The sequence below is a fragment of the Sinocyclocheilus rhinocerous genome, unplaced genomic scaffold, assembly GCF_001515625.1.
Source record: "Sinocyclocheilus rhinocerous isolate Xijiao unplaced genomic scaffold, SAMN03320098_v1.1 scaffold946, whole genome shotgun sequence".
NCBI lineage: Eukaryota > Metazoa > Chordata > Actinopteri > Cypriniformes > Cyprinidae > Sinocyclocheilus > Sinocyclocheilus rhinocerous.
The window spans coordinates 641,741-659,436 of NW_015633151.1; the positions used below are offsets into that span (position 1 = coordinate 641,741).

The 17,696-nt window shown below is 38.4% G+C and overlaps 1 protein-coding gene and 1 long non-coding RNA gene across 2 annotated transcripts in view; one reads left to right on the top strand and one right to left on the bottom strand.

The window, feature by feature from the left end:
• The first annotated feature begins 227 nt into the window (after window positions 1–227).
• Window positions 228–17,696, top strand: part of ahr1a (aryl hydrocarbon receptor 1a) — a 27,225-nt gene continuing 9,756 nt past the window's right edge. The window contains exons 1-4 of the mRNA XM_016556293.1: window positions 228–703; window positions 4,022–4,209; window positions 16,512–16,600; window positions 16,719–16,808. Coding sequence (XP_016411779.1) covers window positions 648–703; window positions 4,022–4,209; window positions 16,512–16,600; window positions 16,719–16,808 — 423 coding nt within the window. The 5' untranslated portion in view covers window positions 228–647. The remainder of the gene's footprint in view (window positions 704–4,021; window positions 4,210–16,511; window positions 16,601–16,718; window positions 16,809–17,696) is intronic.
• Window positions 9,414–17,696, bottom strand: part of LOC107743165 (uncharacterized) — a 13,809-nt gene continuing 5,526 nt past the window's right edge. The window contains exon 3 of the long non-coding RNA XR_001640376.1: window positions 9,414–9,504. This is a non-coding gene — a long non-coding RNA (uncharacterized LOC107743165). The remainder of the gene's footprint in view (window positions 9,505–17,696) is intronic.

Genomic DNA, 17,696 nt, shown 5'->3' on the forward strand with positions numbered 1-17,696 from the left:
AAGGTTTCATGATTTTACAACATTACATTTATTACAGTTTAGTAATATTTTGTCCTTTACAGTGATACGTTTTGTATGTTTTGGGCAATTTAGACAAAGTAGTTCACTGCATTCAGGACAGAAAAGGAATTTTAGGTGGTTAGCAGGTGGTTAGTGGGTGAGGGAGGGGCTCTGAGTCAGACTGTCAAAACCAAACATTGGTCTGTCATTTATTGACTGCACAGAGACTGAGTTGGAGCGACGCTGTCAAACTAAGTTAACCAGGACTAGTGTTAGGATGTCAGTATTAGTGTATGACAGCTGACTACAAAAAAATTCCGGAGAGCAAAAGTTAGGTTGAGTGGCAGCTGAGCTTTAGAAAGTTAGACAAAACTTAGCTAACATTAGTTTGACAGATAGCTTGTCAGTTTAGCTTAGCCATGACAGGGAAGTGTTTATACCTCTCTCATGTTAACCACTGGTCTTTAACTGTGGACTAAAGCAGGTGAATGCTTCAGATTTAAATTGCATTGCCGGGTAATGGTTAGTTTGTAAATTTAGCCTATATTTGAGCAAAAAGTTAACTTCTAACCCAAGGCAGATTAAGGTTAGCCTGCTAGCACCGAGTAAAACCACTGACTAACCACGAATCTGTTTCTGTGGGAATTATGAGCACCAGTAATAATTATGCTAATCGCAAACGGAGGAAACCTGTCCAGAAAAGGTAATAAATCATTGTTTTACTAGGCCATGCTTAGATGCGTAGTTAAACCTATGTATTCAGTTTACAGTACTACTGTCAGTTAGCCTGTTTATCAAGACCAAACAATATAAAGCAGACAAGTGACTCTCATTGCATTGTGAATTTTTATTAATAGTTATCTGATTATTTATTTTATTTGATTGAATTTTATTTGCGAAATGATGTTATATCGCTGCACTTTCTCCGATGTCTAGTCAGGCTCTTTCGGAAAACTAGTGAGCTGCCTAGCTAGACATCGTGTTTGTGCGTGAGCGTGTTTTGACTTCTGTGAACGATTAGTAAGTTATTTGCATCTGCCACGTGACAAACTAACTAAACATATCTAAACATACTAAATGTATCTTTGGCTGCAATGTAATGATTTCCTAATTCGGAATATTAGAATGATTGACTAATAAAAATAATTTAATTCCGCTCAAATGAGCTAAAATTTGTGGAAAAGACAGATCTGACCATTTTGCGGACGGGTGAAATTACACATTACAGCTCGTATAAAGATACAGATTTTTAACATTATTTTATATTCATATTTTACGTTTAAAAAAAATATATATATATTTTTTATACCAAACCTGTTTGTGATGGATTATGACAAAAATAAATAAATAAATAAATAAAACTTTACCACAATGGGTAACAGGGTTGTGAATTAAGCATTAACGACAAAATATTTTCAACAGATGGTCATTGATAGGTGTTTAACTTTATTTTCTATTCATTTGTGCGGTGCTTTTATTTTGTGACACATTTACCAAAATATGGGCCATAAATTCACCCGCGTTCCATTCGGAAGGGCTCATCGCTATGCCCTAATCCCTTCAAAGGGTTTACCCTCCGGAGTGAGAGCTTCGAAGGGTGTAGGGGACCAAACAACTGTTCCTTGAAGTGCCCTTCTGCGTCAGCATCACGTGCCCACACGGAGGCGCCGTCATCATGCAAAGAATCTGCGCAAAGGATCATGGGAGCCCGAAGTGTCCATCAGTTGTACCCTTCGAAATCCTTCATTCCGAAGGGCCCTTTGAAGTGGCCAGTTTTGAGCACTTCGGTTTGGAACGACCCTTCAATATGGCGGCCATGATTGTTTTCACTCCGAAGTGCCCTTCGGAGGGCGATATATCCCGTTTGGAATGCACTGACAGTCTATTGCTGCATTCACACCATGTCGTAATTACCGTAATTTCGAGATGACAACACATGACGTTCAACTCGGTGCTGTTCACGTCCTCAGACTGCGACAAAATGAACCCGCAACCGCTTGAAAGTTACTGGCAGCTGTAAAACACATAACTTTACATTTGTATGCTACAACTAAATATTGCAGAACACAGAAAGCGTGTCAGGTAAAAATAATTACTAACCATTTGTTTGTTTGTTTGTTTGTTTGTTGTTTATTATTAATGACAGCGATAATAAATGTGTTATTGCTAACCTAATCAAACTACAACAAAATAATAACAGTATGAAAACTTACATAATATGTTTTTATATTATAGTACATCTATATATGTATCTATTTTCTCATTTTTTAGAGCGCCGCCATTTTTCTCTGGTTCCGCATGAGGTGCAGTGGTCACTAGTTCTACGAGGACGTGAACGCTTTTTACAAGTTGGTATCTCGTAATTACGGTAATTACGATATGGCATGAATGCACCTATAATTACCGTAATTTCGAGGTGACAGCACGTGACGTTCTACTCGGAGCTGTTCACGTCCTCAGACTCGGAATTATGCTTTTCTATAGGTGCGTTCACGCCATATTCCCGTAATTACGAGATTCCAAAAAAAAAGAGAGAATTGATTAGTTTATCTTTCGAGTCTTCGGGTTTTTCGAGTCGTTCGTTCATCACGAGGCAGCCCCATAAGCTTAACCAATGCAAAAAACAAAACAAAAGCAAAAAAACAAGTATCTCTGCTTTATCAAAGTGATTTCACCATCATATGGACAAAATTTAAAGCATAACCAACTTTTTATTACCTTTATTACCACAGGAAAAGAACCATCATGACAGAAATTCACACATTTATAAACTGTAAGAAATACATTTGAAATACTATTTGAGACCAGAAACGCATCACGTAACTGTAGGAGTAAATAATAATAATAATAATAATAATAATAACAACAACTATGCACCCGTTTGTAAGGATAGGGAAGGTTGCTGTCACATCACGTGATAAAAGAACGAACGACTCTAAAGACTCGAAAAATGAACTAATCAATTCTCTTTCCGGCTCAGACTGCATTGGTTAAGCTTATGGGGCTGTCACGTGATGAACTCAAACCCGAAGTCTTGTCAGATAAGGTGAGGTGAGCTAGCATAGACTAAAGATCCAGTTAAACAATGAATTAATATTTTCTGTTTCTTATAGCATTAGTTTTGTCTTGTTTGTAGTGTGATCAACGTTTGCGTAAGTAGTAGATGTGTTAGGGAAGTAACACGTAACATTTTAATTACATTTAGCTAAAATGAACGAAATGACTCGAAAATAGATTCGTTCATTTTGCTGAATGAGACTCAAAGATCTGAGTCGGCAAAATGATCCGAACTTCCCATCACTAGTCGTAGCTCTCAGAAAACTCCCAGTTCACAAGTTGTAATTACGAGTTCTACGAGAACATGAACGCTTTTTACAAGTTGGAATCTCATAATTACGGGAATTCCGATATGGCATGAACGCACCTTTCAGCAGGGTTGGGCAACTCTGGCCCTTGAGATCCACTTTCCTGCAAATTTTAGCTCCAACCCTAATCAAATACACCTGAATAAGTTAATTGAGGTCTTCAGGATCACTATAAAGTTACAGACAGGTGAGTTTGATCAGGATTGGAGCTAAACTCTGCAGGAAAGTGGTTGTTGAGGGTCAGAGGTTGCCCACCACTGGTCTGAAACCTTGACTGTGTTATGTCAAATAAAAACCTAACCTACCAAAACAAGTAACAAAGTTGCAAATTAAGCATTAACAAAACTGTCACTCATTAGGGACTCGCTAGCTGATATGATATGGGTGATATGATATGATTTACAAGCTGTTGCTACACCTCTGAAGGTCATATTTCCTTCCCAAGACTCAATACTTACTTACCTATCAGTTGTAGGTGTCGTTTTTAGGTGATTGTTTGACAGTACTCACTATAAGTGAATGATAAAAAATATCTCTTCTTAATGTAAACACACTTCTGGGAAATGGAAAACGTTCTAAAATTTGAAACTGACAGGTTGGCTGTCCTGTCATATTCTGAAAATTACATTAAATCTGAATATATTCTCCTTTTTTAGTGTGCAGCAGTCTCCTCCTGAATGTGTCAAATCAAATCCTTCCAAACGACATCGAGACCGGCTGAATGGAGAGTTGGACAGGTTGGCCAGCCAGCTTCCTTTCCTGCAGGAAGTTATATCCAAGCTGGACAAGCTCACCATACTGAGGCTAAGTGTGAGCTACCTGCGGGCCAAAAGTCACTTCAATGGTAATGCATGATAAACAGAAGTTGCAGTTGTTTCGGTGTGGTATTGGTGTCCAATTTCTGACTGTACATACATTTATGGATGCAATAGTCTCACTTAGTTGATGCAAATTTGAAAGATTATTGTTTTCTACAAAGTTCTATCATATTTTAGTAGCTTGTGGACTACAGTCATTTTAATGACAACATCCAAAGACAACACTTTTTCTCCCCTGTGACTGATTAAAATGAATAGATTGTGCATCATTTTAAGTAGTTAGAAAACCAGCCCCTAATTCTAAAGAACCTCAATATGTGCATGTTTGTTTCCTTATATGAGTGTCTGCCACATCTCGAGGCTGTTTACGGTATACTTCCCCCTCAGTGGGAAAGAAGGGGAGCCTTTTCACAGGATGCCACTGGGGTGCGTGAGATCCTGTGGAAAGTAAAATATAAATTTGTAATCATATGCATTACTTTTACATTTTCTTTCAAAGAGCAAAAAATGCAATTTTGACAGGTAAATTTCACTTAATGATCACCCCGAGGCTGGTTCAGTAATACTGGAATATGTTGTTGAAATCATTATCATAAGAAGTTTACCTGGCTTTAGGCAACAGGCTTTTGCCCTCAACATTAAGATATGGAAGTAGGACAGAGCAGTGCATGCAAGCAGTTCCTCCTTTTGTTTGCGATAGATTGAGTGCTTATCACAGGACATCCCGGTCCCTCGGCAGTTTTATCTCAGGATGACCCATATTTGGATAACACAAGGAATATGCAAAATAAATTGCTTTGTAATGTTGTAATAATATAAAAATGTGGCCGGATGGTTCTTTGTTCTGTTGGGATGGATGTTTTTTTTTCTCCTGCAGCTGGCCAAAAGATTTAAAGTGTGTATGAATCACAAAATTCAAGGCACTGTTGGTACTTGAGAAGAGATTATATAGTGCTATAGAGTTACAGTTATAAACGTTCCAGCTATTTAAACCGGTATTGTTATAAGAAGATGAGGGGGAATCAGTCTTGCAATAACCTATTGGATAGTATTAAGAGTCAGGTCAAAATACACAAGAAACAAATAGCATCAGAAATCTTTTGCCAGCATATATTGAGTCTCTACACAAATACAAAACACACAAAATCCTGTCACATAAAATGTTCACTATAGATATGGTCAATGTCCAAAATAAAAGTGTGGTTATATAAGTAGGAAATGTCCACCAAAGATGTTGAGAGAAGAAACCATTTGGTAAAAGAGAACAGCCAATGTTATAAAGTCTTATCTTTTGAAGGGTAGATTGATGAAATGATAAAATTAAATAGATGTCCTTGTTGGGGTAGGCCAGTAGTCCTTTGAAAAAAGTCCTTGGGCAGTTGCAATACTGCACCCAAACTCCAACGTTCTGCACTCCACACGGTAGCATAAGTTTGCAGGTAAAACAAAATCCTCTACTAAAGAAAACAACTCATTAACTGTCAAACAAACTCACCAAACACACACAACCCACAAAACATTTGAATAAGCAACTTTCCCCAAACAATAACCCTCTCAAATTCTACACAATAACAAAAGATGAAAAATAAAGCAAAAAACTCATGGTTGAGCAGCAAAACAAATGTTTCTCAAACCAGGACCCTCTAGAGAAACAGCAGATGCCATGAGGTGACACAAACTGAATCTGCCTCTCATTCTACTACTTCCTCTTTTATTCAAAATGGGGATATGCTATTGGTGTCCCCTAGTGGTCAGGATGAACAAAGCACTAAAATTAAATACATTAAACCATGTAACAAGATGTGACTGTTACATATCTCCACCCTCATTTGGAAACATTATCAACAGTCCCATAGAAGGGCTTCAAATTTTGTACATGAAAGGTATCAACATGATCCGGATAATCTATAAATGACAGAGAACAATTAACAGGGCCAAGACATTTGACAATCCTAGCAGGACCTTTCCACTTCATGTGAATCCATCGCTAGCACGTGACAAAGGATGAGTGTGAACCCAAACCAAATCCCCAACTTTGTAATGAGCAGGCCTTCGGAGGTCATAGTACCGTCTTTGCTTTGTCTGAGCTCGTTCCACGTTTCTTTGCACAGTTCTTATCAGCTCTTTCTGTCTTTCTAACACTGGGTACGCTGGACTGTCTGGGTCATGAGGTCTATGTATGGCTCTTTCTAGAGGTCCTTTCAGTTTCCTGCCTAGTGTGACTTTAGCTGGAGTAAATCCCATGCTTACCTGCCAAGCTGTGTTTATAGCAAAACGAAACTCTGCCAAACATCTGTCCCAGTGCCGATGGTGGTCTTGAATGTAGGACGAGATCATGGTCTTAAGAGTACGGTTGACCCTTTCCGTGAGGTTAGTCTGGGGATGTGCTGTAGTAGTCAACTTCTGGATGACACTCCATTGCTAGACTGAGTAGCTGGGAAGTAAATTGGGTTCCTCGATCAGACACTAAATACATTGGAGTTCCCCACCTAGTAAAGATCTCCTCTATCAAAATGCGAGCAATTTGAGGTGCTTTAGCCATACGCAGCACCCATTTTGAACAGTAGTCTACGACAACAAGGAGGTGCTCATTTAATTTAGAACTCTTAGGCAATAATCCCATGAGGTCGATCCCTAGCATATGTCCAGGTTCTACCACTGGGGTTGACTGCATATGGCCGGCTAATTTGAAAATTTAAGGTTTGTGTTGTTGACAGACCTGACATTCTTTGCAATACTTCCAGATGTCAGAGCGCAGTGTGGGCCAATAACAGATATCTACTAACCTCAGTAGAGTCTTGAGCCTACCAAGGTGCCCACTTAATGGGTTGTCATGTGCATATGCGAGGAAGTCTTTTTGTAGGCAAGCAGGAATGACTAGCTGTAATTTGGGTCCTTTCTGTCCATCAGGCATGCTACGGAAAAGAAAGCCATTCTTTAACAAGTAATGGATACGTGTTGAATCGGGATCTGTGAGTGACCTGGCTTTAACGGCGAGTTCCTGGACTTCTGGGTCGTCCTGTTGTGCTCTAGCAATGTCAGACCATTCAATCGGAAAACTGGAAAAAGAGGTGGCTGAGTCTTGTCATTTGATATGGGCTATCTGAGGGAGCGAAGCAGTCTCTAAGAGACTGCGCAAAAGAGTGTTTGGCACGATGTTGCACTGACCTTTGCGATACTTGACACTGAAATCAAATTCTTGCAGTCGAATGGTCCATCGGGTCAGTCTGGAAGATGGCTTTGGGTGATTAAACACCCACGTGAGAGCCACATGATCAGTTATCACTTCAAATGGTCTGTCTTCTAAATAGGGTCTCCATTTCTCTACAGCCCATATGACGGCACAGCACTCCTTTTCTGAAACTTAATATGACCTTTCAGCCCCAGGCAGCAGGCGTGAAGCATATGCTATGACTAAGGGTGTGCGATATATATCGTCTGCGATAATATCGTAATTGTTGTTTTAACGATGTGCAATTTGACATTATCAAGTATTTTGCAAAAACCAAACAAAACACCTACGGAGTGCACGCATACATTACGTGATGAAGTCATGTCAGTGCACGTGCGCATTTAGAGAGTGTTTTTTCACTGCATGATTCAGTCTATTAAAATGCATTAAGAAAGATCACAAAATTCAAGATATGGGGGCAGAAAATGTACATATTTATATAATTTAATATAGTTAAAATCACTCGAAGAGTGATGTTTTTTCTTCAAAAATAAGCATGATTACAAATGTGATACTGATTATATACAACAGTTCAATAAACAATAAGTTAATATTAAGAGACTTACGTTTTAGACACCATATTGCCTGTTTTTTTGCTCTATTTCGCCAACTGAAAATAATTCAAAACAGCCACCACAGACCAGTTTTGCGTCTCCAAGCAATGACGGTGTTTCTTTCCTTGAATCAACCGTTTAAATGATTCAGTTCAATCGCAATGACTCACTTGTTAACAGTGACTTGCTGCCACCTACTGGCGATTTTAATTTCACATTTAAAGTATCCATTTTTTAAATAATTTCAAACATCAGTATTCAATGTTTTATGTTTAAAATATCAAAAAACTATGCATTTGTAACTGCAGGTTAAAGCACTCCATGTCCCTCTAAGCTGAATTAAATAGCGTGTAAATACATCTAAATGCCACTTCAGATGCAACTTCTGCAAATATTAATTTTGTTGATACTGGTTTAATTTGTTTGGTAACAGCCTAAACAAATTAACAGCCTAAATGTCTTATTATTCTAATTGACTGATTAAATGTAACAATTTGACTCAAAAGATGCACACTTTTAGAAAAAATGGCTTTATTAAAGGTAAAAATGCCCATAAAAGGTAAAAAAAATCTATTTAAACTTATATGAAAAGATTAATTTCTGTTCACTGATGTGAACTGACCACACAGAATGAAGAATATCAAAAATTGCAGCTGCCCATGGTATTCAGATATCAGCACAATAACACACTCGGCAAAATATCGTCTAATTATCGTTATCGAAAATATCCCACAAAATATAGAGATATTATTTCTTTTCAATATCGCACACCCCTAACTATGACATGTTCTACTCCTTCTATCTCTTGTGTCAGAACGGCTCCTAAACCCACATCGCTAGCGTCGGTCTGAACTTTGAAAGGCCTTGTCAAATCAGGGGCAATCAAGATATGAATTTTGACATTCTTCAGTCCAAATCCAAGTTGCTCCTTTCCTTTTTAAAGCATGCAATGGTGCCGCTTTATCCGAAAATTTTGGAATAAACCTTTAGTAGCATCCTGCAAGACGTAGGAACCATTGTACCTCCTTCAGACATTGAGGGATAGGAAATTCCATTCCAACCAAATGATCCGATGGTAGCTGCTCGCATTGCAGCCTGTCTGAGAGACATTTCTAGCTGGATGAAGGACCATCAACTTCAGCTCAACCTTACTAAGACAGAACTGCTTGTGGTTCCAGCAAACCCACCGTTTCATCACAACTGCTCTATACAGCTGAGTTCGTCAACCATAACTCCTTCCAGGACAGCCATAAACCTAGGAGTTGTGATCGATGATCAGTTAAGCTTCACAGACCATATTGCTACAACGGCCCGGTCCTGCAGATTTGCCTTATACAACATTAGGAAAATTAGACCCTTCCTGTCAGAGCAAGCCACACAACTTCTTGTCCAAGCTCTCTCTCCAGACTGGACTATTGTAATGCTCTCTTGCCGGGCCCTGATCCAGAATGCAGCAGCGAGAGTGGTCTTCAATGAGCCAAAAAAAGCTCACGTTACTCCTCTCCTCATCAGGTTACACTGGCTACCAGTAGCCGCTCACATCAAATTCAAGGTACTGATGCTTGCCTACTAGACAACCACTGGCGCTGCACCAATATACCTAAACTCGCTAGTTCAAACTCATGTGCCCTCCAGAAGCTTGCATTCTGCAAGTGAACAGCGCCTTGTAATGCCATCCCAAAGAGGCACAAAATCACTCTCACTGACCTTTTCCTGGGCTGTGCCCAGCTGGTGGAAAAAACATCTAAAGACACATCTTTTTGGCCAGCACCTGACCAACTAATACTAGCACTTATTTATTCTATTCTGTTCTGTTCTATTCCATTCTATTATAAAAAAACAAAAAAAAAACTAGCTACGTGTACTGTGCTAGACTAACTGAGACTTGTCATGACACTTGTATACTGTTGTTGTTCTCTCGTTGGTCTGATTGCTTCTATTGTTCTCATTTGTAAGTCGCTTTGGATAAAAGCGTCTGCTAAATGATTAAATGTTAAATTGAGTAACAGCTTCTACCTTTGCAGGGTCAGTTTGAATTCCGTCCTTGGATACCCATATGTCCCAAGAATGTCAAAGATCTTTGCATGAGATTGCACTTCTGGAGATTAAGAGTAAGCCCTGCTTTGAAGAGACAGTGAAATATTGCCTGCAAGTGGGTTAAATGTTCTTCTTCCATCTTAGAATATACCACAATGTCATCGATGTACACGAAACAACTCTTTCCCTTTACATCCTTCAGCATTAATTCCATCAGTCGTTGAAACAAAGCAGCAGCATTTTTGAACCCGAAAGGTAAATGAAGAAATTCAAACAAACCTGATGATGTAATGAAAGCGGTCTTGGGAATGCTTTCAGGTTCCATTTCAACCTGCCAATACCCGCTTTTTAGATCTAGGGTACTGAAAATTGCAGCTCCATGAAGAGTCCTCTAAAGTCAACACAGAATCTTTGTCCTCCTCCTTTTTTGGGTACAAGGACAATTGGAGCAGCCAGGGAGATGTTGAGGGCCGAATTATTTTCTTATCAAGCATCATCTTTATCTCTTGATCGATAAAAAGTTGTTTCTCAGGAGATAATCGATAGGCTTTCCAGCGAATGGGTACTTCATTAGTGGTTATGATGCGATGTTTGACTACATTGGTGTGGCCTATCTCATTGGTGCACACTGTGGGCCAATCTTTCATGAGCTGCTCAAGTCGTGACTTTAGTTCCAGAGATGTGTCTGCATTGGTGACTAACTGATGGATAAGTGAGTGGGTCTCAGATGACTCAATAACACTCAAGGACAATAAAGCATTGGTAGAACGGGCAGGGATGAATGAAAATGCTTCTTCTTGGAATCCATTTGTGGCAGACAGAATATGGGTCAAAGACGTTAAGATGTCCGCATCAAAATAAATTTACAAAAGTGATTTTATGTCCATAGAAAGCACATTAAATGCAAGTAAAGTGTCTACATTTAAGGTTTCAAATAAGTTTTTGAAGAATAAAATGTCAAAATTTGGTTGAAATAATGTCCCATTTTCATTCATTGTAACACTTATAGTTATGTAAAAATTCAAACAACATGCTTATTCTGACCTATACATATTAAAATACATAAAAGAATAAGTGAGCTTATTACATTTTATTGGGTTTTAAATTAGTAAAAAATTCTTACTGACAAATGTCAGTAATAGTGGCAAATTTTAAAAATGTAAAATAACAACTAATTAGTATTTGGGGTGAAAATAATTAGTTTTTTAAATATGTCATAAATAGATTTTTGTTGTAAATATGTCTGACAAGATTGTTACACTGAATGACATTTTAGTGGGTGTCTTCTGTAAATTTTTTGCTCAGAAAAACAAAAACAAAAACACAATTACATTAAACAGAAAACTTTTTAATTTTTTAATTTGTCTTTTTTTGGAAAAACAACAATTTAAAGCAGTATTGTTTTTATGCTTAAACCCTTTTTCATCTTTGACCCATATACTGAGCCTTATGAAATCCAAACAAATTCCAGACACCATAAGGAAACAGTAAGATCAACATCCCGTATTATATATAAGGTCAGTGTAAACTTCCTCTGTTGTAACTCACAGTCACATCTCCACTATCCTAAGGCACTTAAAACTTGTCCATTGGCCTGCTGGAAAGTCTGCCTATGACTAGACTCCAACTGTTCTCTGTGCTTCAACTGATTCCAACAAGATTCTTGCATTAGAGTCCGTGAACTCCCTGTGTCAATCATAGCCTGGAAATATCTTCCACGGATCACCAACGGTAGGGTCACCATCTTCAAATTGTTCTGAGCAGGGGTATGAACAGGCTGAATGATACGTGTGGTTGAGGGGTTTGACTTGGTGTTAATGTCTCTGTCAGTTTGGGCTTTTCGTTTCTGTATATCTGCGTTGGCCTGACTCCAGTATTTCTTGGTTTCTTCCAGATCTCTTTCGATTTGCGTTCCAATCCTTACCAACTCACCAAATTTCTTGACAGTTCCCCTCAAGAGACTGGTGAGGCGTGGGTTGCAGTTTCTTAAAATGGGCTGGACAATGTCCTTCTCTGTCATCTCTTTCTTCCACCGTAGACATAGGGCTCGGTAATGGTAGGTGAAATCGCGAATAGACTCTTTAGGGCCTTGCTTCCTCTCCAAAAACTGTTTAGCAGGTTCTGCCTCATAGTCGTCATTCAAAAAAACTTTCTTGAATTGGCTCCAGGTGAAGATAAATCGGCATTCTGCCAGCCACCATATATGAATGATATTAATTCATATCTTTTAGTTTTAAAACTAATTTAAAATTAGAAAATAGTTCAAGCCAGGCCCGAATTGGCTAATCGGGAGCACCGGGAGAATTCCCGGTGAGCCAGTCTTGTCATACCACTGGGGTTTAAATATGGATGCCCGTATTTAAGGCATCAAAGCGTCCCGTATGAAAGCTAATGCAATTTGTCCCGTATTCGCAGGCACGCCATATGATCACCAGACCATATGAATAACAAATTCTCAATTGATAATTAATCATTCTTTGTGCGCAAATTGTTTTATTTGTGAACGTAGCCACTCAAGGAAGGCTTTAAGACCAAGCGGAATCCTCTGCCGGCTGCTCCCACTTCACAGCAAACGGGACTCGCGCTAATGTCAATTCCTTCACCGTCTGCATTTTGATTTTGGCAAATCAGTTTGGGCGAATGCAACTTATTGATCATGAGCCCAACATCCAGCAAGGCAGGAAAACATTCAGACATGAAACTCCAGGGCTGAAAATGAGTCCCACTCCGGCTCTGGTTCCAGCTATTATTGCAAATCAAAAACCTAGTAATAGTATTGTATTATCAAAAATAATAAAATTTTACTATTTATAAAGTAAATATTAAATGAATATATTAATTTAAAAAGTTTGATCAGTAAGATGCTTTAATGTTTTTGAAAGAAGTCCATATGCTCAGTCTGAATTTATTTGATAAAAAATACAATACAACAGTTTGTAAAAATATTGTAAAGTTAATTTTTTTTGTGGAAACATGACTTTTTCAGGACACTTCATGACACAAATTTTTTTTTAAACAAATGTTTTGTAACGTTAATAAAGAGTGTCATATTATATAATGTCACTTTTGATCAATTTAATGCACACTTGCTGAATAAAAGTATTAAGTATTTATTTAAAAAATAAATACATTAATAAAAAGCTTACTGACCTCAAACAGATTGTAACATGTAAAAAAATTTATAGATATATATTTAAGTACATACACACACACACACACACACACACATATATATATATATATATATATATATGTATATATGTATATACATATTACTGTATATAAAATTATGTAGCTAGATAAAGATAAAATGTTGGCAGGGCAAGTAGAAATCTGAACTGCTGCCCTGATCAGTCCTTTAAACATATCTTTGAAATGTTAATCATTACCTTGTTTAATAACAGTCCGAGAATAGACTTAGTATCTTAGAGTTTAATATCACAGTTTATGTAGTACATGCATGTATTTCAGACAAGCCTTGCACAGTTATGCTCTCAAGGGTGCAGTTGTACATCCTTATTGAGATTTATAAAGGCAACAGTCCAAGTTTTGTTAAGCAATAAGCTGTCAAGTGTAAAAAATACCCAGAACCGTTTTCCAGGGAAGTTACTCAATCATTATTTAGGGAATTGGGCAATATTAAACATATATAAAAGGCCAGGAATAGTGGTTAAATTAATTGAGATTTACACCTGATTTCTCCTAGCTCATGTTCTTCCCTCTATCCTGACTAATGCAGAAGTGTGGTGAGGTGGCCAGCATTGAAGGGATTCCATGAGAAACAGGCTAAGAAGGAGTGCTGATTGTTGCTTGTGTTTTGTGTGTAATTGCTTCTACTGTCTGGGGGCCAGTGCTGGGGAGGGTCTGGGTTTGCGTGAGTAATTGAAACAGACTCGTTGACCTCTTGACTTTGGTTGAAAAGTTACGAAAATAAAATATTTGATAGTTACTGACTCCAGCAGCAGACTTTGTTTGACCTGAGGTGCTGTGTGTGTAGCATCAAAGACCCTGCCAAGGTTTGATGTGAACCAGTGTGTGGGGATCTTTAGGGCCAGACATTGACAGACGTTGCATGAGAAGCATGCAGGAACATCATTTGAGATATGATCTTAAAGGGTCATATGATGTTGCTAAAAATAATTATTTTGTGTTATTTGGTGTAATGAAATGTGTTTATGCGGTTTAAGGTTAAAAAAACACATTATTTTCCACATACCGTACATTATTGTTTCTCCTCTATGCCCCGCCTTTCTGAAACATGTCGATTTTTACAAAGCTCATCGGTCTGAAAAGCAAGGTGTGCTCTGATTGGCCAGCTATCCAGTGCGTTGTGATTGGCCGAATACCTCAAGCGTGTGACAGAAATGTTACGCCCCTTACCATACAGTGATGCCTTGTCAGGCCAGAGCGATGAGACAAAAACATGAAAACCCATTATAAACGAGGCATTTGTTGCATCCAGTGGGGACATAATTACGGATTATAATGACTTATACTGTCTTTTTACGCGTTGCATCGCGCCGGGTAAACATAAAACATAAAACCATGTCTGCATTTGTGATCAGAGAAATGACAAACAAAAAGTGCTACTCTACACTGCTCAAAACTCGCGTTTGAATCGTCAGTGGCAAATTCTTTAATATAAAAAAACGTACTTACAGTCTGTGAGTCAGAACAGCCGGCATTGTAGTCTACTCTACCAGGATCAGGAAACAGTCCTCCATAAAATGCACTGCACACATCTGAATATTTGGGTTGAAGTGTTCTGGAACAGTGTTGTAAATACAACTTAACCACTGATTTCTAGTCGTGTACTCTTTTGGAAGGCCAAACAAAGTATTTTCGCTTTCACAACAAAACACAGCATCACACACGGCGGCCTAGAGTGAGCAGAGGCCGGGGGCTAGAGGGAGGAACTGCCGGAGGGCTAGAGTGCGCAGAGGCGGCGGGCTTGAGAACGGCGCGGCCGGCGATTTCGACGAAGGAGCGTCCGGAAGGACATGTGACGACTCCGGGCTGGACTCCGCTTCATCCACAGTGAAAGCCGATCCGGCGATCCACAGCGCAAAGTTGATGTATTTCCTCAGCGACCAGCACGGATCAGCTCTAGGCATGACGAAGCAGATATCGTCCTCTTTTGGAAGACCAAACAAAGTAGTTCGCTTTCACAACGAAACACAATCTCCACGGCATGGCGGCGGCGGCAACAATACTACAGCGAGAATAAAAGTTACGCCTTCTTTCTTTGCGTGAACATTTGGGCGGCGTTATGCAAATCTTCCCACATAGTGACGTAGGTATGTGGGGGCGTGTTAGACGGCAACAACAATACTACAGCGAGAATCAAAGTTACGCCTTCTTTCTTTGTGTGAACATTTGGGCGGCGTTATGCAAATCGTCCCACATCGTGACGTAGACGTGGGGGCGTGTTAGAACGAGCCGTTTTAGGTAGGCGTGGTTGACTCTTAACCTTTATAAAAATATCTCTTTGGATTTGAGACTTTAGTCTTTGCAACTTTACAGATCTTCTTTATGCACCAAGAGCTCGTAACACTTCAAAGAGAAAGGAAAAATTGAAATCGCATCATATGACCCCTTTAATGTTTTACTGGCACACACTTCCAAATCCAGCGGGTTGTTGACACAATGACTATTAGTCACATTTTAATCCATTACTGTCATCTAGTAAGTGCAGGCAGTGGATAGATTCACTGTTCTCAATATAAATGAGTTTTCCTGGCAGAATCAGAGTACTTTTGTGTGTTCTTGCCATCGTTAAAGTTCACAATTGATATATTTTATCAATTAATTAGTTTGTCACATAACTGGGTCATATTTTTTAAATGCATTTTATTTTTTAATCTATTCAAAAATATATTTATTTGATTTATACAATAAATACAGATTGAATACAGCTCATCTTTGATGTCAGGGTGAAATAACTGTCCTGCAATCATAATCAAGAAAAAAAAAAGTTTTTCCGAATCATATGAAACCAACATGAATACAAAAAGAATGTTTCTAAGTACTTGCCACATGTGCTTAACTAGATTTTTTATTATTATGGGCACTCTTATTTGTTATTGACCCAGTGTCTGTGTTTTTACAGATACTGCCCTCTCATTGCCCTTGCATGTCATAACCACTCCATGAGCAAACATATCATGTGATGTGTGCCAAACACAAGTGTATTGTTAACCAGTGGGCATTATAATTTGCTTTCAGTTTTTGGTAGTTCAGATGCCAACAGCTCCACGTTTCAAGTTGCTATTGTTATACATTATTTCAGATTTCCCTCTCACAGTCATTATTGATGCAGGAATTTTTTTTTTTAATACAGAAAGTTGTGCTCTTGTTTGATTATGCCTGATCAAGTACCCTCATATGATATTATTACATATTATGAATTGTTATCCATAACTTCCTCATGATGTCTTTGATAAAGAATGTGTATTATGTTTTAGCTATTGTGCGGAGCCACTTTAATGCTTGTTTGCTGTTGCAGTGACCCTGAATTCAAAGAACTCCAACCAGCTAGCAAATAACACTAAACCACACATTCAGGAGCTGCCAGAGGGAGAATTGTTGCTACAGGTGAGCTCATGTGTCCTGTGAAACCTTAATGTTTGAATCAAACAACAGAAAAGTCAAAAACAAAACAAAATGGATTCTATTTATTCTATTTATTAGCAGTATAACTTCTTTTTTATAGGCTATAAATGGCTTTGTGTTGGTGGTCACCTCCAATGGCACAATTTTCTATGCTTCCTCCACCATTGAGGACTACTTGGGGTTCCATCAGGTTTGTACTGGTTTGCATATATATTGTACGGGTAAAAGGAACTGCAGCCCAAATGGTTTATGCATTTATGAAATGGTCTTCTGGCACCTTCTATTCGAGAAAGAACAAACAATCCATGTTCTGTTCTGCAGTGCACACATTTCTTCTCCGTTTAGTGAATCTACTCTCTCAGAAGCATTTAGGGTTCATTACATTAAGCATTATGCACTTGATTTAACACATTTTATTTGATGATTCAGTTGTTGTTGTGAAAAACCAAGTGGAAAGAGATAACCAGTCTTTTAGATTCCTCATTGCAGCTTTAGAATTTATGGTAACACTTTACTTGAAGGGGTGTGCATAAGACTGACATGACACCTTCATAATCATGACATGACACGTCATGAATATGAAGGAGGTTTTATGCATGTTTATGACAACTGTCATTAAGTGTCATTCGCTCAGTTATGTCATTTTTAATGCAAATATGACATTATTTGACCTAACCCTAACCTAACCCTACCCCTACCCCTACCCCTAACCATAGCCCATAACAAAGACATCTCAAACAATGTCATCTTTGCATTAAAAATGACATAACTGAGCGAATGACACTTAATGACAGTTGTCATAAACATGCATAAAAAACCTTCATATTCATGACATGTCATGTCATGATTATGTAGGTGTCATGTCATGATTATGAAGGTGTCATGTCAGTCTTATGCACACCCCTTCAAGTAAAGTGTAACCAAATAATTTTACAAATCTAACCTCTGGTTATTTGTCTATCTTGTGTGAGGCCATTTATATGCATTATATCCTGTGTCAAGAGACGTGAAAGAGAAGGAGGGAAAGGAAGTTGAGGAGAGAGAAAATATCTGAAGAGAGATCAATTTGAACTGTAAT